We start from the raw sequence: 25,051 nt of genomic DNA, 5'->3' as shown, positions 1-25,051 counted from the left end.
TATTATTATTATTAATGCTCTTCATTGTAAAAACTTAACAAATGTTTTTTCGTTTATTTGTTGCCCTTTTCGATCTTTATATTTGTTTTTCTTCCATTTGTGCAAAGCGCGTTTTTCCGATTTTCATTTGGGGGTTTTCTTGTTATTAGTTATTATTCGTTCTTATGCTTAATGTGTAGATGTAGATGAAGGCGTAATGATCGCCGAGAGATACTATATTCAAAATGTACAAGAGAATTAGCTAATGAATAGAGTACTTGTAAAATCAAAGCAAAAAACCTGGGGCAAAGTATTTTTGTATAGCAATTTGTGAAGTGGGAAAAAGTGGCAAATTTTCTGCATACTTTCTTTGCTTGAATCAGGAAGCTATTATTTGCATTTAAACTCGTGGAAAAATACCCAAAATCCTCTCCCATATTTGCTGGAAACACCTGGAGTTCTGTTCTGTTTCCCTCAGAGAATAATTGCAGCGATTTTGCTCCCCCAAGTAATCCCGCATGTTAGTCTCTGCTGAGTGAATGATGAGCAAAAAAGTGCCAACTTCTGGAAAATTTCGTTTGTTTTTCTCAACTTCTCAAGTACTCTGCCAGGAAAAGTTTTGCGTTTTTCGTTTGTTTTGATTGAAGCCAACAATGAAAATGAAGACGAATTTCGCGTACACCTTCGCTCCATATATTTATATAGTTTATTTTCTGGGCGGGGGTGGTGTAGGAGCAAAAGTTAAAGTTAACACGTGCCTGAGACTTGAATGAAGCATGAGTGTACTTTTGATTGGTTTTTATTAGTTTTTAGGTTTTGCTGTTTAATTAGGCGATGGCGCAAAGCGTCGCTAACTGCATTTTAGATGAACTTAAAGCTTTCAAACCACAACTGCCACATGCCACACTTGCGGCAGCAGAGTCTTTACACAACGCATAAGGAACTGGCAAACCGAGTTATAAAGCATCTAAGTTTTGTTTATATACATTCTTCTCACTATTATCTCTATGGCTTGTGTAAAAAATAGTCAAGTTTTAAGCGTTTATTTGGGGAGTAGAACTTATGCTTTGTCGGCTTTGTCTTGGTTTTTTGTCAAGCAATTTGTTTGTTGTATTATCTATGTATATATAGTTTTGGGAGGGGGTTATGTATAAGATCCGATATTCATGGGTATGAAGAAGGTTTACAATTAGAAGTTTATCTGAGCGAAATAAAGATGATCTATGATTCATCTGAAAATTTACTAGACGAAATATAATGATGATCTACGATCATGTATTGCTGCTTAGATTTGATTTGGTTCTTTTTCAATAGATTTGAGACCTCGTATGAAGAAACAAAAGTATGATCTAGGATCTCTAAATAAATATCTCTAATTTCTGCGCTTCTTAGATCCTGTTTTCTGAGTGAGAAACTAAAGATCGTAGTTGTATGAGAACCCAAGCGAATAGCCGATATGTCTTGACTGAAACATTACTTTCTGTTGACAGACTGAAACATGATATGATTTGGTGTCCAAAGATGATTCGTTTTCGATCTCTGAATACTCTGGGATAGTTAGACAATACGTATGCGAAGGATAGCCTTAGATTTCGATTAGATATTGCTTAGAGATGGTGGATAGAGGATCATTGAGTGGGCCTTTGAGCCTTGGCTGCCTTTTGCCTTTACAGAAAGGCCTTCTTGCTGGTCTCCAGGTTGATGTTGCCTGCTGTAGCTGTAGCTGTCGTGGTGGTGGTGGATATTCCGCTGTCCTTGCCCACACTTGCGGTGGTGGAGACCGCAATGGTTGGTGGCACAATGGGTGCCACTATGGTGGTTGTGGTAGCTCCAACTCCCGCTGCTGTGGCTGCACCGCCGTGGCTGCCGATGGTGCTGGCCAAGGGTGATGGTGTGGCTGCAAGCTGGGTGGGGAATCGGGGCTGAAATGAGGGCTTGCCCATGGCCAGGGCCGGATTCAAGTCGAGCATTGTGCGCGGACTCATGGCCACGATGCTGGCGCCCAGTGGACCTGCGAAGAGTTGAGCAACTTTTTGTGTTAAGGCCGCAAGAAATGATATGATCATATTTTCAGGTAGGTAGGAAATAGGTAGGATATAGCCGGAAAAGATAGACAGAGAAACATAGAGAGAGAGAAGAAAGAAAAGAAAGAGAGAGAGAGAGAGAGAGAAATAAATATTATTTTCATTGTTTTTTCATCGAAAGCTGAGAGAGTCCAAATTCGTTTGGGGTTTAGTTTTTTTTAGATCGCATTTCAAGAGGGACACAACTTTAGTTTTAGATTACTGGGTGCACTTTTTGGTTACTACTTTACAAGAGTGTTGGGGGGAATTGGTGTTTTTTTTGGGGGGTTGTGGGGTGAACACATACACATACACAAAAACACGCACAAGAGTACAAGTACAAGTACGGGTAGACATCGACTAAACACTAATCACACATCCTCGAAAAGTTTTCGCAAGATTCGGGTCAAGGAACGTTGCAACACATGCAGCATGCTTTTCAAACACTTATTCTATTGTAAGGTACGGTACATATACATATATCACTATAGCTACTACATATCGCAAAGAGGAATTTCCGTTCAAGTTTTAGCAGTGGAGCAGGAAGAACAAGTTACGGTTCGGAGGGGGAACAAACTTTTATAGAGAATCAATGCTGTTGTTGGCTGGTTGGGAATGCTGTGTGGGTGGGGGGTGGAGAGGTTTTTTCTCTAGTAGTTTTCTCTACGAGTAGTTTTTGGAAGTTTTGTTCAACTATTTGACACTTTTGCAAAAAGGGATTCGATACGGGGTTTCAATGGAGCTTAAGAGAAGGATACAGAGAGAAGGAGAGAGAGAGAGAGAGAGCTTTGGCTTTGGAAATTACATACAGATTTAGTTAGTTTAATTAGTTGTTCTATGGGAGTAGTAGGACTAGTAGGAGTTATTAAATAGGTTTAAACCAACACACCCGCCCAGCAGAGTCCATGGTTTATTTTTGGTTAGCAGATTAGCATGAATGATGAACGAACGAACGAAGGAGATTTCAGTTTTCTTTTTACATAATTTTTTAACTGAGTTTTTCATTTTGATTTCGTTACTTTTTTTTGTTCGATTTTTGTTTGTAGAGTTTCGGTCTTGCTTTGTTTTTATTCTGTGTCTTTTTCGGGTTTTTAATAAATTACAAAATAGCTTTTCTTTTTGTCTTTAGTCGAAACTGAAGGCCATATCTGAAATACAAGAATTCAAGATAATACAGAGAGTTTTTCGATTGTTTTTATACCTATATCTATATGGGAGTTACTGAAGGGGAATTCGCCTTTGTTTTGGGAACACAAAAAAATACACGCACACACACAGACAGAGAGAGAGATAAGATACACCTAAAGAAATACATATTTGTAGAGCTGAATATATAATTATAATTATATCATTTATATTCTATTGTAACCAAGAAACGAACGAGCCAGAACTGAAGAACAACACGTATACGATATTGATATAGAATATACATATATATAATATATATGATAGATAGAGAGAGATAGAAGAGGTAGAAAACACGTAGAAAATTACATATTGTTGATTATAGTAGATATACATATATACGATTATATAGCAGATTGGTGTTGGTAGTAGATAGTAGCACTAGATAGTAGCAGTAGACAGTAGGCAGACGAGACGTCCTCGATATTCATACGAGTCATCAATATATATCAATATTTATGATTTATGTACGGCATCCAACGTACCACTCGATTCTCTTTGTTCATCTTTGATTCTGATTCTGTATCCAGCTGTCCTTTGGGGGTAGGTTTCTTTATCTGTATTCTTTCAGTGCGTTATCTCATAGATCAGTTTGCCAAATTCTTATATAGAAAAGTTGTTCATCATCTCTCAATCAAAGTCTCATATGATTATAGGTTTTGGGTTTCTGTTTTGTTTTTTTGGGTTTCGGTTTGGTTCTTCATCTGGTTTCTGGTTCTGTTGGGTGTTGTGTCTGTTGCTGTGGTTTCTTGTGGTTCTTTGATGTTTGGTGCTCGTGTCTGTGGCCTTAGAGCAGCCTGCTCTTTTTGCCATCGCGCGGTTTGCCAATCATTGTTGTATATTCATCTATTTACACAAGATTTGTAGGGGTTTGTAGGGATTTGTAAAGTAAATTCAATTAAACAAAAACATTTTGAGCAGAGTTTTCAAAATAGTAAAATTAAGAGGGAAAATACACAGAGAGTCTTTGGGTATCTTTGGGGGTATCATAAAATATTGTAGAAACTGTATTTATATATAAATTTGTGTGTGATATACATATGTATATGTAAGTGGCTATGTTACAGAGGAGTCCAAGGAAGATCCAAAGCCTCTATTATATAACGACTTACATACATATGTAAATATTTGTGTGTTCTTTATAAATATTTTGGGAATGTCTTTTGGGTAAAAAATAACCCTTAATAGAGTAATGCGGAAGTGGTAATATTCACAAAATGCCTTCAGGGGTAACTGAATATTCGTAATTATGGAAATATGATATAAAAATGCTTCTTTATATTTTATGAGCGAAAGTAATGGATGATGCGAAATGGAATATCCACGAAGAAAATTTTTAAATATGTCATTGAGATCTTATGGGAATAAATCCTATTGCTGTCTATTTACACTTGAGATATTTTACGCTGATTTACAATTTATTTTTAATTTCAATAAAAAATAATGATAACTTTTAGATGAAGTGGATAAGACTTCGTTTTGAGAAGCCTATTAAATATTTAATCTTAGCATTTTCAGCTAAGATTTCCACCAAGTCAAGAACTCCTCAACTTGAATTGTTGCGCCAAATAAAAGCAAAGCTCGAATGAATGAATGAATCAACTTGCGAAATGGGTTGGGGGTGTATAAAAACAAGCTGATTTTTCATATGGTAATTACATAGAGTACATATATACACGTACACGACGGAATGATATGTTATATGGGAAACATTATAGCAAACGCCAGAAGCGCTGAGGGGGGAAGCGCACCCAAGATCATGAAGTCCCAAAGACTTCATTAGGAATGAGACACAAAGTCTGCTCACTGGATTGGATTATTGATAAGGATATTGTGATTCTTTGACGGAGTTAATATTACTAGAGTTAGTCCATGGATCAACTCAGTGTGCAGCTGTGCGAGAGCCTTTAGGACAGATGTTAAGAACTGGTTACTCTTTTATGCTAAGTAGTTTTGTTTTTTGGTTTTTGATTTTATTTGGCGGTGTCTGGAAGCGCAGCTCAGGATTGAGCTTGAGATTTGCTTGCTTGTGGCGGGGAGGGGTTTCGGGGTGGTTGTGGTTAGTTGTTGTTGAGGGTGGTGTTGCCGTGGCAAGGACAAACAAGGACTCACCTGATTTGGGACTGACCAGATCCTTGGTTTTATTGTTCATGCGACGCGGCCCAGTGCCGCCAGAGCCCATGGGTCCCGAATGTGGCCCCGAGCCCGGTGTGCCGCAACCACTGACACCGCCAGGGGCCCCTGTAAATCAAGAGAAATTAGGTATTGGGCAGTGGATAGAGTAGATATGTACATATTAGCAAAGACTATATAATATAAAGAAATTGCATGAGGATCAAATGCATTTTGAAGTTTGCTATTGACGCTTTAGGTACCTGCGCACGTTGCTAGTAATTTCAATTCTCTTTTGTGCTAACCTTCGCCTCTGATATGCTACTCGGCTTAGCCAATGCATCGACCAGCGCTGAAGTCTTTTGCGCAGCTAGCGCGGAAGTCTTTGGAGCGGCACAGTGGGGACTCAGCCGAAAATAAGTGGAAAAGTCGAACAATTTTATGAGCGCTTTGGATATATTGGGTATACGCATGTCAAACTTAACAATTGTATCAGTGTACTTCAATTTATTGGATTCCCATTCAGTTATGGCCCACTGTGCGACGAGCGACTGAAGCTCGAATGTCGAGACTTCTGCCTGCGTTTATTGTATGTGCAGGCATTGACAAACTTTCTAGCAGAAGGGTTTCGGTCAGTGACGAAGCATAGGCAAAAAGAGAATTGCGACCCCTTTTTCTTGGCATTTTGGTCGCTCATGCATTATCTTGTTATTGCATAGTCTTTGATATGAGCAAAGCTCTCACCTGGTATTCGCGCCTGTCGCGGCTGTTCCACGGGAAGCACTCGTCTACGCTTCTTTGGCAGTTTCGCGCGCGCCTGCGTGTGTGAATAGTACATCGCAAAGTTGCTAACTATAACGGGCACTGGCAGTGCAATGGTTAGTACACCGGCCAGGGCGCACAGGGCGCCCACGAACATGCCGATGTATGTTTTTGGCGCCATATCGCCATACCCCACGGTGGTCATCGTTACCAGAGCCCACCACAGGCCGAGCGGTATGCTGTTGAAGTCGTTGTGCGGATTCGGTTGTATGCGCTCGGCATAGTACACCAAGCTGGCGAAGATCACAATACCAAGGACGAGGAAGAACACCAGCAGTGTTAATTCCTTCGCCGAGGCACGGAACGTTTGGATGAGGATCTTCAGGCCGGACGAGTGGCGCGTCAGCTTAAACAGACGCATGATGCGTATGATCGAGAAGAACTCCAGTATGTCAGCGTTCTCCAAGTGCGATGCGAATCGCTGAAGCACAAGATCGACATAAAAACTAAGCGTTGCTATATAGTCTATGATGTTAACAGATGACTTGATGAATTCACACTTATTCGGCGATGAGATAAAGCGTACCTAAAGGAGTATATAATTAGTAGCTGATATATCTGGCATATGTTCTATAATCTTGCTTACCAATATCTCAAATGTAAACCAGGCATTGCAAACGCATTCGATATAAAAAAAGGCTATATGCGCATTGGTTTGTGGCTTGTCCAGGACCCAGGCTGTGCTACCATTCGCCGTTCGAACGGTCACCTTGCGCACTATGGGTACCCTCATGTCGGGATGGGTTTTCAGGCAGAATGACAATATCGAAATGCATATAAAAAATACCGAAACAATGCCAATGGTCTGGAAAATATATACAAAAACACATTAGGGGGAATCTGGGTGGCATACAATAGACTGTACCTTGGCGGCATTGGAACTGTACGGCTCATCGAACAGGGACCAAATGCGCGGCTTCATTTCCTGCCACCAGGATATGGTGCCTTTGTAGTAGTCCTCTTCGAAGCCAAATTTACGTGCCAATTCCTCTTCGGACGGTTTTTCCGTATCCAGATCTAGACGATCCAATACGGCCAGGGTTTCCTGTGTGTCGCGATGCTGTGGGAAGAATAAAACAGAGATAAGAAATGGAGATATGGGAATGTTGGGTACACTCACCTGTGTATAGGTCATCCAACAGCAGGGCTCTACCTGATTCGAGTCTAGACCCCAGAATTCCAATTCCTCTTCAAACAGCGGTCCACACACATCTGTGGGATAATGCAGTTTGCCAGTTCTGAAAGATAATTCTTTTAGAGAGACTTATCGGGATATACGAGCTGTACGATTACCTGTAATAGTTGAGCACTTGTGCGAATACGCCCGGATGCCGATCAAAGAAGTACTCATTCAATATCGGATCATAGTTGGCCAGGGCTTCCGTGAGGCGCGACAGTCGCGTCGCTGGAATCTTCTTCAATGTGGCCTTGTATGTCTCGTGCCGTATACCGCCGACATTCAGCACCACCCGATTCTCCGAGTCCATGTTGATCAGGTTCATGGCTGCTTGCGTATAGTGCATTTTTTTCGGTATATAAGTCATGATTCAAAGTGTTTTTCATTCAATTTCTAGGTGTGTGTGTATAGTGGGTGTTCGTGGGTGTTTTTCGTTGATGTATTGATGTGTGTGGAGGGTATTCTTGTGGCTGCTCTTCTGTTTTGTGGGTGTTCGGTGAAGGTTTTGTGCTTTGTGCTCGTTTTGTGGTTTCAAACCTGAATGTCTCCCCCGGTCCTCTCTCCTCTCCACGGTTCTGTTGCAGTTCCGTCCTCACACCCACCACTCGATGGTCCTACCGCTGGGAACCAGCGACTCAGTCACTCGATCTCCCGCTCTCGATCTACCTCATGTGCACTTGAAAATGTATCAACTGGATGTTAGGAGACCCACACCATGGCAGCCATGCGACGCTTCAGGGCGTTGAAGTACTCACTGGGTTGGGTAGCGATGGGACGACATGGCGCTGGGTGAGAGAGAGAGAGAGAGAGAGGGTGAACCAGTGTTACTGTTATTCATGATTCATGAGTGTTGTCTGTACTCATTTTGGGAATTAAATATGTAGTTCAAGGAAAGTCATTCAATATGCTTCGTAAGGATTATATTTCAAGTGTTTTTTATGTCTTTTCCCATCTTGTTTATGGATTTCTTTTGTAAAAACTTTCCATGAATATTTTTGCTAATTTTGCAATTATTTTCCCACACTTTTATTTACATTATTCTGCTTAAAAAGAACCAAAAATCATTTCACCCAATTTCTGAACATTTCAATAAATATTGAATAAAAATTCCCAGTACGCGCCAAGGAAAAAACGGGAGCATATTCCACCCATCAATTATCACTTGCCAGCGCAGCCAAATGTTAGCCATACAAATCATGGATGCTAAATCAATATTTTGTGTATACAAATCATTAAGACATTCATATTTAATATCGTTTCAGGTGGAGTGCCCAACTTTCACACCCAACACATTCGATTTATGGCTGCAATCCAAACATTGTTTATGGTATTCAAGATTGAATAACGAGAGGGATTTATGGGAAAGCCCTTCTACTTGAACACCACATCCGGAACATAATGAGGGCTTCTACTGAACCTGATAGGACTGATGGATATTTCCCTTCGGACTTCCTTCCTATTCGACTTTCAATTATTTTGATTATTGATTGTATTATCCTAATGAATCAGCTTTATAAAGGGGAACTTTCATCCACTTATAATTCTTAGAATCATCACTGATCGATAATCCAGATAATTATACGCTTCATTAATATTTTAGATCAACAAATCGCACAATCTAACACCCATGGAATCATTTAAATGCGTCAGTTGCATCGAGACGAGTGCGGCATGGATCCGGGGGAAGTTCCATCCATTGATCATTCCACGAATCAGTAGCATTGATAGATGCTTCCTATAATTTACTTGATGATTCAATTGGGGTATACACTTGGTTTTCGAGTATTTTTAAGATCAAGGTAATGAGATCAAGGTTTAGTTGTGGCATGATCATAATTATGTATAACTTTTAATTCCACTTAAAACATTAGCATTGATATTAATGTTTCCCTGCACATCCCCACCGATGATTCAGTGATCAGTGTGTGCGGGAAATACTCATTCTACGCCGCATAAATATTTAAAATCAACAAATCGAGCTGTAAAACAAATGCAGTACATACGTCCATGTCGAAAATTGAGGCTATAATATTATCGCTCCGATTCGATTCGATTGAAATGACCCATTAGCAGCTCGTGAAGCGCATCCCACAAATGTTTTCGATCCTTTTTTGCGAGATCTTACCCCGCTGATCGTACTAAATATAGAACTAGTCATCGATAGCGTCATCAGTTTTTTGGATTTAAGTATTGGGAAAGTGGTACCCAAAAAAAATAGGGAAAAAAAAGTGGAATAATACTACGGACAAAAATAAAGCGTGAAATCGCCTTCGTGATTTGCACAAAAAGCAAATATTTGTTCTTAAACAATATTTAGTTTTGGCGCTGCATTGTTTACACCACTCACACGGTGCCCACCAATACACACACACAGGCCATGGGGCGAAACGCCTACAAGTGAGCAACAGAGTGTCGAGTCCGTGTCCGTGTGAGTATCTGTGTGTGTGTGTGGTGCCCCTGTCTATGGCTGTCTTTCTTTCTGCCTGTCCCTGTCTGTCTGTCTGTTGGCTGGGTGGCGCTGCTTTGCTGCTGTACAGCCACCAGCCTGCTGCCTGCCTGCCTGCCTTTCGTTTGTCCATTTCGATGTTTACTTGCAACTGCCGGCTGCTGCCGCCTCCTCCGCCCCAAAAACTCTCGAGTTTCGACCGAGAATCAACGCCATAAAAACCACAATCCAAAAAGAAATCATCATCATCATCATGGAGGCTTTATAAACAAAACAAACACACGCTGAGGGTAGACTTTTCCTACCCATAACACACACCCGTCCATGAGCTCCATGAGGGCCATGAGCTCCTCTGCATTAAATGCCAAATACTTGTAGACACACACTGCAATGCCCAATTTTAATCTGCCAGCCAAAACTCTCTGTGCTCATATTGATAATCGAAGTACCCACCCGACCGATATGATATATGGTTTATCTGTGCTTATTTTTAGCCACGGGCCCTCATTATTTATTCACTTTTAATGAGCATAGAAAACTTCAAAGCTGCTAGAATATCGTAGTATAGCGTAGTAAATTGCCACTGGAGGGAAGTTCTCGCTCGCGCACAAAGTATTTAAAATGAGGTGTTCCTTTTTTTTATACCAAATTTCCTTTTCCCAAACATCCTGTGTGTCAGGCACGCAAGTAAAGTAGTTAGAAGGTGGCAGGTTGGTGGGTATCATGCGGGGGAGGTGGTGGCTTAACTGCTCCGCTTTTGGATCGCTTTTTTTTTTTGGTGGGGTGGTTGGGCGGCTTGTAATGGGGTCTGTGGGTGGCACGGAGTCCACAGTAGGTCAGGAGAGTGTTTTGTAAGTGGCGTGTACTGTAACACTGCTGCTGCTACTGCTGCTGCTCCTCTGTTTTGTTGTGGCATGAAGTCTCCGTTAACTTTGGCGTGTACATGACATATACACATACACACATACACCCTCAAAAATACAGGCACACACACATACACACAGTTACTCCATGCAAAACGCCTTTACACGTGTGTGTCGCCGAGGCAGGCGCACGCATCGATTTTTCCGTTTTTGGTGTATCACAAACTTCCTTATTGTTTTCCAGCTTTGACTTTAAAATTGACACAGCCAAAGACACTTGATATATGTACATACACACACATACACACACTTAATATAGCTCTACCGTTAGACATACAAAACGAGCGAAAGACCGACCTACCGACCGACTACCATCCATCAAAAGCCCCCGCTTCTCGCTCACCTATTGGCTGGGTCCTGGACCTCCTCGATGCTCTCTGCGGCAAAACATTACTGCTATAGCTATATTACTTCGTTCCGAAACCAAATCAGGGCTTTGTTCAAAAATGGGAACAACAGCTACAAAATTAGGTGAGAGAATTACACTACTACACACTACACTACACCACACACGCTCCCCGCCCGTGTCGCTCCTACTTCGTCGGGCACTGGGGCTTTCTATTCGGGGGGTACGGGACTCGGTTCTCACTGCCGTTTTCCGACACACCACCACCAACACTCTGTGTTTCTGTATGCCGATGCCGATGCCGATCACTGCGCGCGCGTTCCGTTCCGTGCCGAGAGCCGTGCCGTCCGATGCGATTTTACAAACTGAAAAGGAAACCGAACAAACCGAAACAACACACTGATGGAATTTTATGCTCTGTACCCACAGCCCACAGAGTAGAGCACACTCTTCTGCGGCTGGAGGGTTGTTGATGTTGTGCTTTCTTTTACATTTCCCTCTGGAGCGAATCGGAGCATGCGCACTCCTGCGCCATCCTATTGCGAGTTTTCTTTTGCTCTGACATTTCGCACGAATGTGGCGCCAAAGTGCCATTTACAACAGTTTTTTAACTGTAATTTGAACTTATAGTTAAACATTAATTATCGAAATTTCAATTGAATATTTCTTCTGAAATATTTCAAAATAACATGCACTTGGAATTGGCAAGCTCTCTGAATATTTACACTGAAACTCTCCAACAGCCATGGTACTTTACCATGGCATGTAGCACTTATGTATGTAAAATTCGTGAAAGTATACCATGTAGATTTACATACTCTGTACCTAATCGTTTCAAACATAAAATTAAATGTTAAATCTTTTATATATAACTCCGTCTTTCCTATTATCATAAAATTATGCCATTGATTTAATTGAATTTATATTCAAACTATAAATGGAAACACCCTCACTTGTATATTGAAGTATTTAAAATATATTTAATAGAGTTTCTTTTCTGTGGGAACGTAAAAACTGAAGTACAGAGAGCGCACGCACGCGGCTTAGGCAATCGCAAAACAAAATTGTACAAGTAAAACCAAATTAGTAGAATGACCGATTGAAATATTTGGTTAGGCAGCCTTCAAATACAAAAATTAATTCAACTATTTATATATAAAAAACAAATGCAATTGGCTAAATGAAACGATGCTTGGATGCTGTGGATGCTATGGATGGACGCCGCGAGAGAGCAGACAGAGCAGAAGCTAAGAGTTTCAAGAGAAAGTGCAGAGTGCTCCCAGGCATACATAGATATCTAGTTATAGATGAGTATAAAATAATGGTGCTGAAGCTCTCCCCTTTCACTCCCCCCTCCAACTAGGCGTGTTGTTCCTCGTTTCCGTTGGCGGAGGTGTGCCACACGTGGCCCATTTCCAGGGCTTGCAGTTTGAGCATTTCCTTCTGACTGTCCTTGGCCTGGAGGTGAAACACACTTTGCTGCAGGGCGAAGAAGAACCATTTGGGATTAGAGATTTGAGTGTAACAGTCAAGGGGGATAGGGAAAGGCAGAGACTCACCTTCACCTCCTTGGTGGTGAGCACATCCATTTTGTCATAGATGATGGCATGCAGGCCCAGTCCCTTTAGCAGCTTGATGGTATCCTGGGAGTTGTTGTCATCGCCCCAGCAGAAGAGCACCAGGCCGCGCTCCTTGGCGAGATTCACCTAAAAGTCCGCAGGTGAATGATTTCGAAACGATTGTCTGTTGTGTCCCAGTCTCCCAGCACTCTTGTGTCCCAGAGAGTGTCATTTTATTACCTGGCTGGGATCACGCAGCAAGTCCTCCGTGTGGGCGACAATGCCGAGCAGCTGCATGGCCACCGCATGCCAGACGGCCAGCTCCATTGAGTTGCCGCGCGGGTCCATGTACTGTTTGTACTTGGTCGTCCTGCCGAGAGTCAAAAACATTACTGGATACCGATTCTGTTTGAAGCGCAGCATCGTGCAGATGTCGGGATCGAAGCAGCTGAGGACAATCCGCCGATTGCCGCCCTTGCGCAGGACCACATCCAAAATGCAATCAATGTAGAGATTCCTGTCCACCACATGCTCGAACTCCTCCTCCATGCGTCCGTCCTGCAGCCGCTGCGACCACTTGATCTCAATGTTGAAGCCCACATCGACATCGAGCGCGTCCAGCACATCGGAGAGCTGTGGGAAGGGCTGGTGCTCCAGCATGTCGTCGTTGTGAAAGGAGCGCGTCTCCCGCGACAGGCCCTCGGCGGTGTGGTACACTTTAAGCTTCTTCAGCTGCTCGAGCGTCAGCTCGCGCATGGGCAGGGACAGGAAGTCGTGCTCCTGCATGCTGCACTTGGACTTGAGCGAGACATAAATCATGAAGTCGTGATAGACAACGGGCACCAGATCCTTGCTGAGCTGCACATCGAACTCGACCATATCGGCGCCATGCTCGGCGGCGTTCTTCAGTGAGGTAATTGTGTTCTCGCGGATGACGGCGTCCTTGGCCTTGAAGCTGGTGCCAGAGCCGCGATGGCCCACATCCAGGCCCGTCCACTTGTTGTTCCAGTAGCGCGCATAGCTGACGCTCATGTCCATGTGTGCGCTCAGGGCGGAGGGTCGCACGATAAGGTAGCCCAGCCGCATCATGCCCAACGGCCGGTGGCCCTTGGCACACGTGATGGGTATCTCCAGGTTGCCCTCGGAGCGCTTGAACAGATTGGGCAGCACATAGTGGTAGCCCAAGTGGTGCGGCGGACCATCCTCCTTGGCCACCCGGGAGCTGTACGTGTACAGATCGATCAGGTAGGCCGTATTCTCGAGATCTCCCACGGTTATGTGGAAGATGACCAGGTCGCTGGGGCCGCAGTCAGTGCCGAACTGCTCCTGGGCACGAATCTCGCACTCGTCGGCACTCAGGGTGACCACCTCGCTGAAGGCAAAGGCCGTGGACGAGTCCCCGCCATTCTCCCTGGTGTCGTGCGTGTCGTTCGAGAGGGAATCCTCTGGCGGCGACACCGGACCCGCAGAGCCACAGGACGGCTCGCAGCCAGCACTGGGTATGCGCAGATTCATGGGCGTCACCTTCACCTGGACATGGCGTCGCTTCATGCGTTGCTTGAACGTGAACGGAGCGTAGAAGAACTTGAGCTGAACGATTGCCTCCCTGGTGAGCCAGCCCCGGTCGACCTTCTCCTGGCCGTTGACAGAGCCGAAGATATCCAGCTGCTCCTTGGGCGGCTGCTCATCCAGCTCTTCGATGGCTCTGGCCTGCAATGGGTTGTTTCATTGTAGCATTTCATTGTAGTAGGCATTCCATGAAAACAGATTCAGATTCAGATTCAGATCAACAGATTCCCACCTGAAACTGTGTCTCCCAGCGTCGCACCAGCGGCTGCTCGCTGCTCGGCTCCACGGCACACACCATATAGCGGTATTCCGTGGCACAGTGACGCGGTATATAAACCTCCACGCTCCAAACATTATCCTCCTGCGTCATGAGTGCCGCAGCCGCCGGCTGCCAGTTGCCCAGAGCCTCACAGTTGCCCACCACGGCCAGGTGCTCGCTGGGCCCCAGATCCTCGTGCATCAGCACCCGAAAGGTCCACAGACGATTTGTGGTTATGTCGCCGAAGATCCGACGACTTCCACTTCCACTGCCGCTCCCATGCTCTGTTCCCGGGGGGCACGTCGAGGGCGCGGCCATGGCATCGTCCTCGCCGTCATGTGATGCCAGCCAATTGAGCATTCTAATGGCTTGCTATTTGCTGTCAAATGACCTTATCAGTGGATGACGTAAAATTTATTCCGTTACACTTGGGACCTCCACTCACCCTTTTGCCCCACACAAATCCACGAAATGCTCTAAGGTTTTGTTAGGGTTTCCTCCTCCACGCCTCCACTCTACTCAATCTTTTCTCTTCTCGTTTAGTGGGTGTGTGGCAAGTGCCGATGTGTGTGTGTGTTTGTATGTGCGAAACTGCAATAAAAGAAATATGTGTATAGTGTGGCAGAATTGACCGATTTTTGGTCTTTACTCACGAACAGCTGTTCTGCTCCTCCAGCTAGGCGGACATCATGGTTATTTCTCTTGGTTGAGGGAGGGATTGATGGATTGAGATGATGAGGTAAATTCGAGGCACACAAACGATGACACAAATGGAATTAAAACGAACTTATTTGCGCAATATCAGCGCTGTCGCGAATGCGACTATTTGATTCACTTTAACCGAACGCATGCTACGCTTTAAACTAGTTAGGAAGTTTTGTTCCACCCGGGAAATCTTCTGTCGTTTAATTTAATTTACTATTGCAATTGTTGGTTTCCCATATGTGGGACAGTGTGACCCCGCGGATCTATCGATAACATATACCTAAATATACTAAAAATGTAATGAAAAATACCGTAGTCACTATAACATATACCTCGATTTAGAATTTCAGCTTAACATTACCAGCTGGTTGTGACTGTGAACTTATAATTTTAGCCGATTACTGAATCAATTTTCTGCAATAGTGTTTAATATAATTAAAATTACTGTAATATTTATTGCAAGGCTTAAAAAAAATCTACAATAAAGTGTCTTTTTTTTACATAGTAACAACGAGAACACTGCATATTTGCTACATACCAATAAAATATTCAAAAATATGCAAAAAAATTGCTAAAACTGAAAATAAATAAGCTAAAACTAAATGCATCGGGATTTTATCACACTCACATTTTTCACCCCCTCAAACAAAACCATCTATGGCACTCTTGATTACATCTAAAGTTGTAATATCTCTTCCACTTTAAAAAAAGCGAAGTCTAGCCTCAAATAATTCGACAGCACTGCCTTTACTGATGTGTACCCAATCCTGAAAGAGAGAGGGCACATTTCTTGCATTGACTGTGCTGCTCTGCTGGTTCGACATGTTTGATGCCGTGCACCACTTGGAAAGATTGGATATTGTCTGAAAGATTCCATTCTTTACTCTTTGTCGAATTTTTTAAACCATCAAGATGAAGAACATTTAATATATTTTCTTATACATATATATTATAAATACCCAGCTATACAGATAAGAAAGGATTTATGTACGCTCTTTTTTGATATATTACAATATTAAACTTCCAAACGAATGAGAAAGGGTATTCAAAAAGCGGAAAGCTCTCAAATAAATGTTCAAAGTGAAGCACAAAGCAAAGAAGAACGAGAAGGGACGTGTGAGGCGCTTCTTACGCGTCACAACTTTTATACCCGGCACTCAGTACTACATCTGCAACTTAGCGGTTATTTGTCAAATTTTACATTTTTTCTTCATCTGTCATCTACATCAACAACACTGCTCAAGCCAACACGCTCCTTTAGCTCGCCACCCTCCCCTATAGACACACACTGCAGAGTCGCGGCAGAGGCATAGGCAGAGGCAGAGAAGTGTTAGGGGCAGCGGCCATAAACAGCGCGAAGCAGAGTGTGAATGCTGCGGGACGGGGTGGGTTTGGCCACTGAAAATTAATTTCTCCATTGTGGCTATAATAATGATCCAATCGGATCCCAATTTGGTGATCTGATAGATATGGTCATTCCCTACGGAATGGCGTTTTTAGTTTGCTGTTATCTTCAAAATTGTAGATTTGGGAGGTTTTCGCCCTTTTGCGGGGGCGGGGCTCATTTTTGAAATACACTGGTTTCAGTGTGAGCATACAGCAGTCTGGTGCCAAAATTTGGTGGCTCTAGCTCTTATAGTCTCTGAGAACTAGCCGACAAACAAGACGGACGGACGGACGGACGGACAGACGGACAGACAGACATGGCTCAATCGACTCGGCTATTGATGCTGATCAAGAATATATATACTTTATGGGGTCGGAAACGTTTCCTTCTGTGCGTTACATACAACCGTTATCCGCACAAATACAATATACCCTATTTACTCTTCGAGTACCGGGTATAACAATTGCTGCTTTGACTTCGATTCTGCTGTGCAGAATCTGCCCCCAAAAATACTCATACAGGCCCACATACATATGTACATATGTACATACATATGTTCACAGGCACAGCCATCATCTCTCTCCCTCTTACACCTTCACCCTTTACTGCTACGCTACTAGAGAAAGGAAGAAGGATAGACGATCTAGCATTAGCTTTGGGAATAACTGCACAGTTCGCCGCCATATGCAATTCCGGCAATTTCAGCTACTTTTATTGGGAAATATAAATATTTTGTGTTCTTTGGCTGCGAAAATCAGAAACCAACAATGTGGTACACATTAGTACATATTTTTAGCGCGAAACCAACTTTCTTATTACATGGAGAACAAGTAAACAAAAAAAACTGCATGTTTTCGCACTGTGTGGGAGCGCAAAGTAAATTCATAATAGGTGAGGCGACAGCCAAAGCAGCCCTGTGTCACGCAACAGCTGTTCGTTTGTTTTGGCGGGAACCTTTTGTTGTGGTAATTTGTGAAATATTTTCGCAAATTTTTGACAGCAAAAATGAACCAATACCCAGATGAAGACGAGGAATTTGAGCTGCAGTACCAGGATGAATTGGAGTTGCTGGAGGACGTGCCGCACGAGTACGACGCGTTCGACGGGCCGAGCACCTCCCGGCGTGCGGCGGCCAAGCAAACAAAAGCAATCAAAGATGCCTCGCGCTTAGAGAACTCCACCCTCGGCTCGCCGCAGCTCTCGCAGATTACCTTTGGGGCCAGTCAAATCGAGAACGATGATGGAGGCGGCGGCGGTGGGCCAGTGAACAGGCGACTCTTTGGCACGCCCAAAGGTCCGCCGGTGGGACGCGGTTGCTCGACGCCATTTCAACGCATGCCGGCCATACAGGAAGTGGATGCCACTCCACCTGCCAGCAACGGATTCAAAGAAACAGTTGCAGCGCCTCTGCTCAATGCGGCCGCCAAGCAGTTGCAGGAGCTGGGCACGCGCGGTGTGAACAAGCGGCGTCTGGAGCGGGATCTCTTTGGCGACATTGACGACCTCTTCCATGAGACCTACGAAGACCCGCTGGTGAAGAAAGCCCGCACCGAGGAGCTGCGTGACAACGAGGCCATTGAGAGGATCGTGGAGCTGCGCCGCAAGAAGCAAGAGTCGACCAAAACCGTTCGCACGGACGATGTGAGTCGCCTGAAGGCGCTGCTCGATTTCCAGAGAAAGAATCTCTCGTACGAGATACCCAACTGGCCCTTTCTGCCCATACAACGCAGCGATCTGGAGCGCATCTACGTCCGTTTCCACTCGGAAGAGTACGAGCAGCGGCAGCTGGACTTGATCAGTGCTCGGGCCGCGATTGTCGGCAGTCTGCTGGGCGAGGCCAAGGACAAGGTCTGGCAGGAGGCGAACGAGCTGGTGAGTTGGCTGATTCCACTGCAAGATCGAAGATAAAACCATTTCCTTTCTTAGGTCCTTCGTCGCTTAGCGCCCGAAACACAGCCAGCGATAGCTGCTGCCACGACTGCAGTCACTGCACAGACGGGACGCCTTTGGGTGGACAAATACAAGCCCAGGAAGTACATTGACCTGCTCTCGGATGAAATGACCAACAGGAGTCTGCTCTATTGGCTGAAGATGTGGGACAAGGTTGTCTTTGGCAAACCCTTTCAGAGCAAACAGGAACGGGAGGCAGTCACAGGTGGCGGCGATGCCCCGTTGAACAGCTTCAACAAGCGGACGGGAAAATTCGAGTCCAATGGCGGCTGGCGGCAGCGCAAGACTCGTCAGGCGCTAAACACGAATGTGGATGCCATGGGACGACCCATGCAGAAGGTGGCCCTGCTCTGTGGTCCCCCCGGTCTGGGCAAGACCACTCTGGCCCACACCATTGCCCGGCATGCCGGCTACAATGTGCGGGAGATCAATGCCTCCGACGATCGCAGTCCAGATGCCTTCAAACTTGCCCTGGAGAACGGCACACAAATGTCCTCAGTTCTCAATACAGACAAGCGTCCAAATTGCATAGTTTTGGGTGAGTACAAATGTCGGGACGATGCCTTCAATGTTCCAACTTTACTCTTGCAGATGAAATCGATGGTGCTCCGCGTCAGTCCATTGAGTATCTGGTGAAATTCGTCAACGATGATGTCCACAGCAAGGCGAAAGCCAAGGGAGCCAAATCGGAACACAATGTCCTGCGACGACCCATTATTTGTATTTGCAATGATATCTACGATCCAGCACTGCGGCCACTCCGCCAGATAGCCTTTGTGGTCACCTTCCCGCCCATTGATGCAGCGCGTCTCGCCGAGCGGTAAGCGAATGATGAATATTCTTTGATTGATGATGATGGTAATCTCTTTGCAGCTTGGGCGAGATTGCCAAAAAGGAGAAATTACAAACAGATTTCTCCTCACTGATTACGCTGGCTGAAAAGTCAGGCAACGATGTCCGCAGCTGCATATCCTCCATGCAGTTCTTCAAGTGGGTAACCCGTACACCTTTTGGAGACACAAATTACTCATCAAATTATCCATTTTAGTGCCCAAAAGCAGAGTCTGACGCTACAGGATGTGCTGAACAACAACCTGGGGCAAAAGGATCGGCATCAGGGCCTGTTTACTGTGTGGAATTCCATCTTTAGAGTAAGTTCCTCCCTTCAAGCACTTTTACGCTGATGTTTCATGGCTTATATTTACAGATACAACGTCCCAGAAAGCAGCTGCAGCCGGACATCAATGGCAATGGCGATGAGCCAGCTCTGGTTACAATGACCAACATGTCCATTGCCACGCGAGTGCGCAACGTTATGGATGTGGTACATTCCAGCGGGGATTACGAGAGGTATCTAGCTATCTAACTCTCCATAAATTGTACTAATATCATTGCCCACAGACTCACTCAAGGCGTGTACGAGAACTACCTGCAGCAAAAGATGCCGGATCCGAATTTTAAGGGCATTTGCGGGGCCTTGAATTGGTTCTGCTTTACGGACGTACTGCAGCAGAAGATCGCCAGTCAGCAGAACTACAGCATCTATCCGTATTTGCCTTACGGCTTTGTCGTCTGGCATTTACTCTTTGCCACACTGGCCTGGCCGAAAATTGCATTTCCCACGCGTGGCTTTGAGGTAAGATGGCAAAAAGATGATGATGGACTGCTTGCTGGCCCCGAGCCACATTATTTCTTTTCATCGCTGAATGCCAAAGCTCTCCCTTTGAGGCAGGCCTCATGTATTATTCAGGCATCATTAGCTGGTGCAAACAGGCCCAGCAAGGACCACTGGAAAGTGCATAATCAACACAATCAAGCCATGTAATTTCTTGTCCATTATGTGCCTCAAATGCAATCACAAGATTAATGAGAGTTCTGCATAGATTTCGCACTGTGTACACAGAGCTAAAGCCGAGCCACCACAAAAATCCAACATTTCCTTCTTTGCAGTTCACACAGAAGCGCACCACACAGCGCAACATCTTTCAGGCCCTGCGCAAAGGTGTCACCCCCTCTGCGGTGGGTGTGGGTCATGGCACGATTCTGCTGCTGGATACCGTGCCCATGCTGAAGAGGATTTTGTCACCGCAACTGCGCTCCGTGACGGTGAAGCTGCTGTCGCCCAAGTGAGTTTAGTCTTCTCCATTGCACCTTCAATTGCTTTGACGCTCTTCTTTTGCCAGGGAGCAGCATGACTTGAATCACACCGTGGAGGTGATGCTGGATCTCGGCTTGACATTTGTGCAGGTCAAGTCACTGGAAGGACAGTATGTGTTCCAAACGGAGCCCGATCTGGATGCACTCGGCGTGTTTCCAGGTGAATAATTAACCCTCCGGCAGGAAACTTTCATATACAATTGTTCTGCTTTCAATAGGTTTTCCTGGCCTCACCGTATCCTACTTTGGACGCCAGTTGCTAGCCCGCGAAGTGTCCCTGGCACGCATCCGTCGAGCTGCGCCCAAGCAGGGGGAGCCATCAAAGAAGCCGGCATCCAAGACCGCGGCCACAGCGCGTTTGCCCAATCACTTGCAAAAATTGAAACCGAAACCAATCTCCGGCAGCGGTGCCCCCAAACAGCAGGTGCGTCCAACTATTCAGCTGCACCATCGAGACATTTGCATGTCTTGCATTTACTTAGCAGCAATTTACTTGCAAATTTTCCACCTTTTCCACAAAGAAACAAAGCACCAGGTAGAGCTCACCTTTATGCTGCTGTTAAAGCTCACAATTTCTTCTTTTGGGGCAAAGCCGCAGCAAAGCTAATAACCCATAAGGGGATTCAGCGCGCATTGTCATTGGGGTCGTCATTTGGGGGATCACGACAAACCAGCATTTATTGCCCTTCTTAAACGAAAGCGACTTTGTGGCGTATTTCACCTTAGCAAATCCTCGAATGTCTCTGAATTTGTTCTTATTGCCGCACAGTTTAGGTTTTAGCTTGTTTTTATTGAATTTTCCGTTTTTTTTCAGCTCACTAAAGACTTTTTCGGTCGCATTACGCACAAAACATCCACCGCAAAATCAGTGGAAGAAGGTAACGTAATTTTTCTGTTTTGTTTGCTTTATTTTTTAATTGTTTAATTTTTGTCTAGCCAAAACCGATGCCATTGTCAAGAGCCCCATTTGGTATCGCTACAAAGAAGGCTTCAACAATGCTGTGCGCAAGGACGTTCATCTGCACGAGCTGCTTTAGAATATCTCTCTATCGCTCTTGGAATTTCCAAATACCGGCCTTAAATTAATTTATTAAAAAGTGATGCAACATTTTAAATTAAAGAAAAGTATTCTTCAATGAAGTGTTGGACACATAATAAACCATTTGACAGTGGGAGAAATTTAAGAAAGAAATTGAAAAGGGCTTAGAACTAATGATAGCCAAAGTAGCACTTAAAAGTTGGACACATTTATATATAAGTTTCAAATAATTCTGTGCCCAAATGGGGGAGTGATAAGAGTGAAGAGATGATTATGTTAAGGAGCTTCCATCTTTCTGGGATCGTCCGGCAGATGCTTTATTGTAAATATCTTTCAAACATTCATCCCATTTTACACTAATGAGGATGCATGAATTGCTTTAGCTTGTTCTGGCGGCTACTGCTGGGCCCTCGTGTAGGGCGGCAGTTTTGCTTATCGCTGGGAACTCGCGACGGGTTGAATCAGCCGACGAGAGGCAGCGCGCCGCGACTCACTCACTCACTCAGTTGCCCGCGCGTTGTCCAGATGTCTCGTACTAAGCCTGCGTTGGTGTGGCTATCGCTGGTGCCGCTGCTGCTGCTGTCGTTGGGCGGCCTCCACCCCACAGCGGCACGTTACTTGCCCCCAGGCCTGCCCGTGATACCGAGTGAGTAGAGCGTAGAGCAAGAAGCTGCGCTCCAACCATTTCCGACCCACATTTCTCATCAACTTCTGCTGTATTCTTGCTCAGATATTTGTAAGCAGCCACCGCCGCGTTCTGTGGGTATTTGCACCATCCAGATCGAGGGCTTCTACTACGATCCCGCCACCTTGGACTGCCAAATGTACTCGATTGGGGCCTGCCACTCGACGCCGGGCCAGAGCTTTGGCGACATCCAGGACTGCGTCGCCACCTGTGTCCATGGCAGGAGACGCAATCAGGATTTGTATGTGAACGAAGGTTGACATGAGAATGATTACGATTCGAAGAGAGTTTTTGGTCGAATAAAATACATCAGCGCAGCCAGCGTCTGCTATAACAAATTGCGTCTAATCCGTAATCTATTAATGCTGGGAATGTTCTGTCCCGCCCCTTGACCTGTGAGGTAATTGTGTTTATTTTGTAGCACTATCATCGGATTGTGGCTTGGATTTATTGGCTGTGTGTGTGGCATCTAGCTGACGGTTCATCCAAGTCGCTTGAACATTGAACATGACTCGTTATGGTGCAGATTTATGTACTCTATAAGCAAGGGAGTTTGCTGGGTTTGGCGGCAGTTTCATGATGTGGAAAGATCTATACAAATTACGAGAAAAGTCACAGAATTTGTTCACTAATTTTTCAGCATTGGTTGATTTTCCAAAGCTTTTACCGAACAGCTTAATGATGATTGTTTTCCAAATGAGGTTAAGTTATTTTCTCTCAATGGTTAGAGCATCCCCAAAGCCTTATCTCCATGTAATGATGCCCACCATTTCATTGTATTTTTCGTCGGGTGCACCTCGTCGCTTATTTCGGCCTTCTGCAACAGGCACTCGCCAGTTTTAGCCGGAAAATCAATTCTCGTTCCCAGCCTCATCATCTTTATTATTGATCACATGCAAAAAAAAAGCGCTGAACGCGGCGTAGTGTGATGTCGTTTTGGGCCTTATCAGTTATCAGCAGAGGCAGAGGCAGCGGCAGCGGCAGCTCTGCGACTGCGACGGCGGCAGAAGCGGCCTGATTACAAATATGTGTGCCGCCTTGTGGTGGCTTTTGTTCGAGGTTTCGAGTCGAGTTCGCAACAATCCAAACGCCAGACGCTCCAGCTGCCAGTCAGTGACCAAAAGTGTGGTATAGAAATTTCCGAAATTACCTCAAACAAAGTCCAGAAAGGACAACCTGCCAGCTAGAGAAGGGCAAAAATATTCCATATCTGCGCAACGATAATCCCTTGGTTGTTGTTTCGAATTTTACGACTGTTTGGGTTCTTGCACTGTGGATGAACTTTGCAGGCGCCTTTTGGGGTATAAAAAACCCATAAATCCATTCAGAAATCAAGAAAACGAAACGGAAAAATATACACAAAGATTGACAGCCGGATCGGTCGATCATCATCGCAGCTATAGCTATCTACATATATAGTAGAGGTTACAATCCCAAGCAATTGTTGAATCGACAGGCACTACGTTCGTTCGGTCTCTTATATATGGCGACGAGTGGCTGCTGCGCATTTCTACTCGCATTTGTCTTTCAAAACAACAGAATTGGCAGTGTTTCCATTACCAGAGAGAGCAAAACTGTACCACAACCAGCAGCAAGACAGAGCTGACAGTACAAAAAAGGAAGCAGCTCAAGAAAAATCCAAAGAAAAAAGTAACTTTCCCAACCGGATACAGCCTCATCAGCGATCTACCAAATACATAAATCTACCAAAGTATTTCCACAATGAAGGCCAACAGTCAACTGGGAATAACCGTGTGGCTGTGTGTAATCCTGGCCATGATTCAGGAGCAACCCAGCGAGGCACGCGTTCGTAAGTCTCTTAGCCAAAATCTTTCCCGTTTCAATGTTTCAACTAATTTTTGTTTCACTCTCTGATCAGGTGATCTGTGCACGGTGCAGCCCAGCACGAATGGACTCTGTGTGCCCAGCACTTTGGGCATTTACTTTGATGTGGAGACGCAGCACTGCCGGTTTCTGGGCTGCGGCAACAAGCGGCTCTTCGGCAGCCTCGAGGACTGCGAGAAGATCTGCAACAATGCCAGACACGTGAAGAGACGCAATCGATCTGGTGGCAATGAAGCCATCAATTGAATACACGTTAAGGATGTTTTTACTGAAACAAAAATCTGTTTGCCTTTGTTATTTCATTTATACATCACGGCAGCTAAACTCGCACTCGGCCTTGCTGGTGAAGCGATTGTCGTTGCCGCCACATCCGCCGTAGATGAAGGGCTCGCAGTGCCGCTTCAGGGGATTGTAGGCAAAGCTCTCCACATAGCCAAAGCATCTGCCACTGATCGTTGGCTGCAGGCACAATTTCACTGTACTCGTAGATTTGTAACAATTAGTAGCAACAATCTGGCGTTCAATTTGATTCTGTTACCTCGCTTGGAGGCTGCATCTGTCTGTGGCAGTGGGCAGATCAGCAGCAGCACCAGACCCACTAGGAGCCATCGCGCATCCATCATGTCATCTGTTTGGAGTTCACTCCGCAGTCACTCACTCATTCAGTCAACCGTCACGTTCTTTGGCTAACAACTCACTGAGCCGGGCCTGAGTTCCACCTGAGATTTGTGTGTTTACAAATGCGTTCAAATGAATCTTTTGTATGCTTTGTTTTTGCCAAGATTCAACATTGACCAAGTTAAAAGCGGAGGTTCGGCAATGGCAACCAAGGTGCTACCTACA

General features: G+C 44.9%; 6 protein-coding genes across 16 annotated transcripts; 3 read left to right on the top strand and 3 right to left on the bottom strand.

Moving 5' to 3' along the window:
• Positions 1 to 156: 156 nt before the first annotated feature.
• On the bottom strand, positions 157 to 11,446 carry LOC117901246 (potassium voltage-gated channel protein Shaw). Of its 8 annotated transcripts, none has more exons than XM_034811924.1 (9): positions 11,051 to 11,446; positions 8,094 to 8,123; positions 7,455 to 8,030; positions 7,282 to 7,399; positions 7,027 to 7,221; positions 6,748 to 6,966; positions 6,084 to 6,687; positions 5,340 to 5,468; positions 157 to 2,008 (listed from the first exon to the last, which is right to left on the bottom strand). In XM_034811924.1, the coding sequence occupies exons 3-9, from the start codon at positions 7,703 to 7,705 to the stop codon at positions 1,647 to 1,649; spliced, it is 1,878 nt and encodes a 625-aa protein (XP_034667815.1). In that variant the 5' UTR covers positions 7,706 to 8,030; positions 8,094 to 8,123; positions 11,051 to 11,446; the 3' UTR covers positions 157 to 1,646. The 8 variants fall into 8 exon arrangements, 6 of the variants coding, with proteins under 6 accessions (XP_034667815.1, XP_034667814.1, XP_034667817.1 ...); XM_034811923.1 differs by having other exon boundaries at positions 7,455 to 8,014; XM_034811926.1 differs by having other exon boundaries at positions 7,455 to 7,665; positions 7,876 to 8,123; positions 11,051 to 11,445.
• A 560-nt stretch (positions 11,447 to 12,006) lies between these two features.
• On the bottom strand, positions 12,007 to 15,383 carry LOC117900186 (glycerophosphocholine phosphodiesterase GPCPD1). 4 transcript variants are annotated; one of them, XM_034810432.1, is made up of 6 exons: positions 15,094 to 15,383; positions 14,883 to 15,031; positions 14,414 to 14,821; positions 12,853 to 14,322; positions 12,613 to 12,759; positions 12,007 to 12,532 (listed from the first exon to the last, which is right to left on the bottom strand). In XM_034810432.1, the coding sequence occupies exons 3-6, from the start codon at positions 14,798 to 14,800 to the stop codon at positions 12,413 to 12,415; spliced, it is 2,124 nt and encodes a 707-aa protein (XP_034666323.1). In that variant the 5' UTR covers positions 14,801 to 14,821; positions 14,883 to 15,031; positions 15,094 to 15,383; the 3' UTR covers positions 12,007 to 12,412. The 4 variants fall into 4 exon arrangements, with proteins under 4 accessions (XP_034666323.1, XP_034666324.1, XP_034666326.1 ...); XM_034810433.1 differs by having other exon boundaries at positions 14,414 to 14,819; positions 14,886 to 15,031; XM_034810435.1 differs by having other exon boundaries at positions 14,414 to 14,812; positions 14,886 to 15,031.
• A 2,076-nt stretch (positions 15,384 to 17,459) lies between these two features.
• LOC117900185 (chromosome transmission fidelity protein 18 homolog) lies at positions 17,460 to 21,795 on the top strand. Its single transcript, XM_034810430.1, has 12 exons — positions 17,460 to 18,404; positions 18,459 to 19,020; positions 19,074 to 19,302; positions 19,356 to 19,472; positions 19,531 to 19,633; positions 19,690 to 19,832; positions 19,884 to 20,118; positions 20,433 to 20,608; positions 20,666 to 20,799; positions 20,858 to 21,063; positions 21,454 to 21,517; positions 21,576 to 21,795. The coding sequence occupies exons 1-12, from the start codon at positions 17,538 to 17,540 to the stop codon at positions 21,674 to 21,676; spliced, it is 2,937 nt and encodes a 978-aa protein (XP_034666321.1). The 5' UTR covers positions 17,460 to 17,537; the 3' UTR covers positions 21,677 to 21,795.
• A 372-nt stretch (positions 21,796 to 22,167) lies between these two features.
• Positions 22,168 to 22,711, top strand: LOC117900187. Its single transcript, XM_034810436.1, has 2 exons — positions 22,168 to 22,324; positions 22,409 to 22,711. The coding sequence occupies exons 1-2, from the start codon at positions 22,204 to 22,206 to the stop codon at positions 22,621 to 22,623; spliced, it is 336 nt and encodes a 111-aa protein (XP_034666327.1). The 5' UTR covers positions 22,168 to 22,203; the 3' UTR covers positions 22,624 to 22,711.
• Positions 22,712 to 23,422: 711 nt separating this feature from the next.
• On the top strand, positions 23,423 to 24,500 carry LOC117900188. The gene is made up of 2 exons (XM_034810437.1): positions 23,423 to 24,173; positions 24,243 to 24,500. Exons 1-2 carry the CDS (start codon positions 24,086 to 24,088, stop codon positions 24,452 to 24,454), a joined length of 300 nt encoding a protein of 99 aa, XP_034666328.1. The 5' UTR covers positions 23,423 to 24,085; the 3' UTR covers positions 24,455 to 24,500.
• Positions 24,458 to 24,925, bottom strand: LOC117900189 (chymotrypsin inhibitor SCI-III). The gene is made up of 2 exons (XM_034810438.1): positions 24,747 to 24,925; positions 24,458 to 24,684 (listed from the first exon to the last, which is right to left on the bottom strand). Exons 1-2 carry the CDS (start codon positions 24,829 to 24,831, stop codon positions 24,512 to 24,514), a joined length of 258 nt encoding a protein of 85 aa, XP_034666329.1. The 5' UTR covers positions 24,832 to 24,925; the 3' UTR covers positions 24,458 to 24,511.
• Between the last annotated feature and the right edge of the window lie 126 nt (positions 24,926 to 25,051).

This window comes from Drosophila subobscura, chromosome U (assembly GCF_008121235.1).
Source record: "Drosophila subobscura isolate 14011-0131.10 chromosome U, UCBerk_Dsub_1.0, whole genome shotgun sequence".
NCBI lineage: Eukaryota > Metazoa > Arthropoda > Insecta > Diptera > Drosophilidae > Drosophila > Drosophila subobscura.
This window is presented reverse-complemented; position numbering and strand designations above follow the sequence as displayed.

Excerpts from the sequence above, each read along its gene's own strand:
- LOC117900189 (XM_034810438.1), bottom strand. The coding sequence starts at position 24,831 with ATGATGGATGCGCGATGGCTCCTAGTGGGTCTGGTGCTGCTGCTGATC. Across the intron at positions 24,685-24,746 it reads AGATGCAGCCTCCAAGCGAG|TGAAATTGTGCCTGCAGCCA; the intron begins GTAACAGAATCA and ends CTACGAGTACAG.
- LOC117900188 (XM_034810437.1), top strand. The coding sequence starts at position 24,086 with ATGAAGGCCAACAGTCAACTGGGAATAACCGTGTGGCTGTGTGTAATC. Across the intron at positions 24,174-24,242 it reads ACCCAGCGAGGCACGCGTTC|GTGATCTGTGCACGGTGCAG; the intron begins GTAAGTCTCTTA and ends CTCTCTGATCAG.
- LOC117900186 (XM_034810432.1), bottom strand. The coding sequence starts at position 14,800 with ATGCTCAATTGGCTGGCATCACATGACGGCGAGGACGATGCCATGGCC. Across the intron at positions 14,323-14,413 it reads GCTGGGAGACACAGTTTCAG|GCCAGAGCCATCGAAGAGCT; the intron begins GTGGGAATCTGT and ends AACCCATTGCAG. Across the intron at positions 12,533-12,612 it reads TCACCACCAAGGAGGTGAAG|CAAAGTGTGTTTCACCTCCA; the intron begins GTGAGTCTCTGC and ends TTCGCCCTGCAG.
- LOC117901246 (XM_034811922.1), bottom strand. The coding sequence starts at position 7,705 with ATGACTTATATACCGAAAAAAATGCACTATACGCAAGCAGCCATGAAC. Across the intron at positions 6,967-7,026 it reads ACAGTTCCAATGCCGCCAAG|ACCATTGGCATTGTTTCGGT; the intron begins GTACAGTCTATT and ends TATATTTTCCAG. Across the intron at positions 2,009-5,339 it reads TCTGGTCAGTCCCAAATCAG|TTGCTCAACTCTTCGCAGGT; the intron begins GTGAGTCCTTGT and ends TAACACAAAAAG.
- LOC117900187 (XM_034810436.1), top strand. The coding sequence starts at position 22,204 with ATGTCTCGTACTAAGCCTGCGTTGGTGTGGCTATCGCTGGTGCCGCTG. Across the intron at positions 22,325-22,408 it reads AGGCCTGCCCGTGATACCGA|ATATTTGTAAGCAGCCACCG; the intron begins GTGAGTAGAGCG and ends ATTCTTGCTCAG.
- LOC117900185 (XM_034810430.1), top strand. The coding sequence starts at position 17,538 with ATGAACCAATACCCAGATGAAGACGAGGAATTTGAGCTGCAGTACCAG. Across the intron at positions 20,119-20,432 it reads TTCCCACGCGTGGCTTTGAG|TTCACACAGAAGCGCACCAC; the intron begins GTAAGATGGCAA and ends CCTTCTTTGCAG. Across the intron at positions 21,064-21,453 it reads GCGGTGCCCCCAAACAGCAG|CTCACTAAAGACTTTTTCGG; the intron begins GTGCGTCCAACT and ends GTTTTTTTTCAG.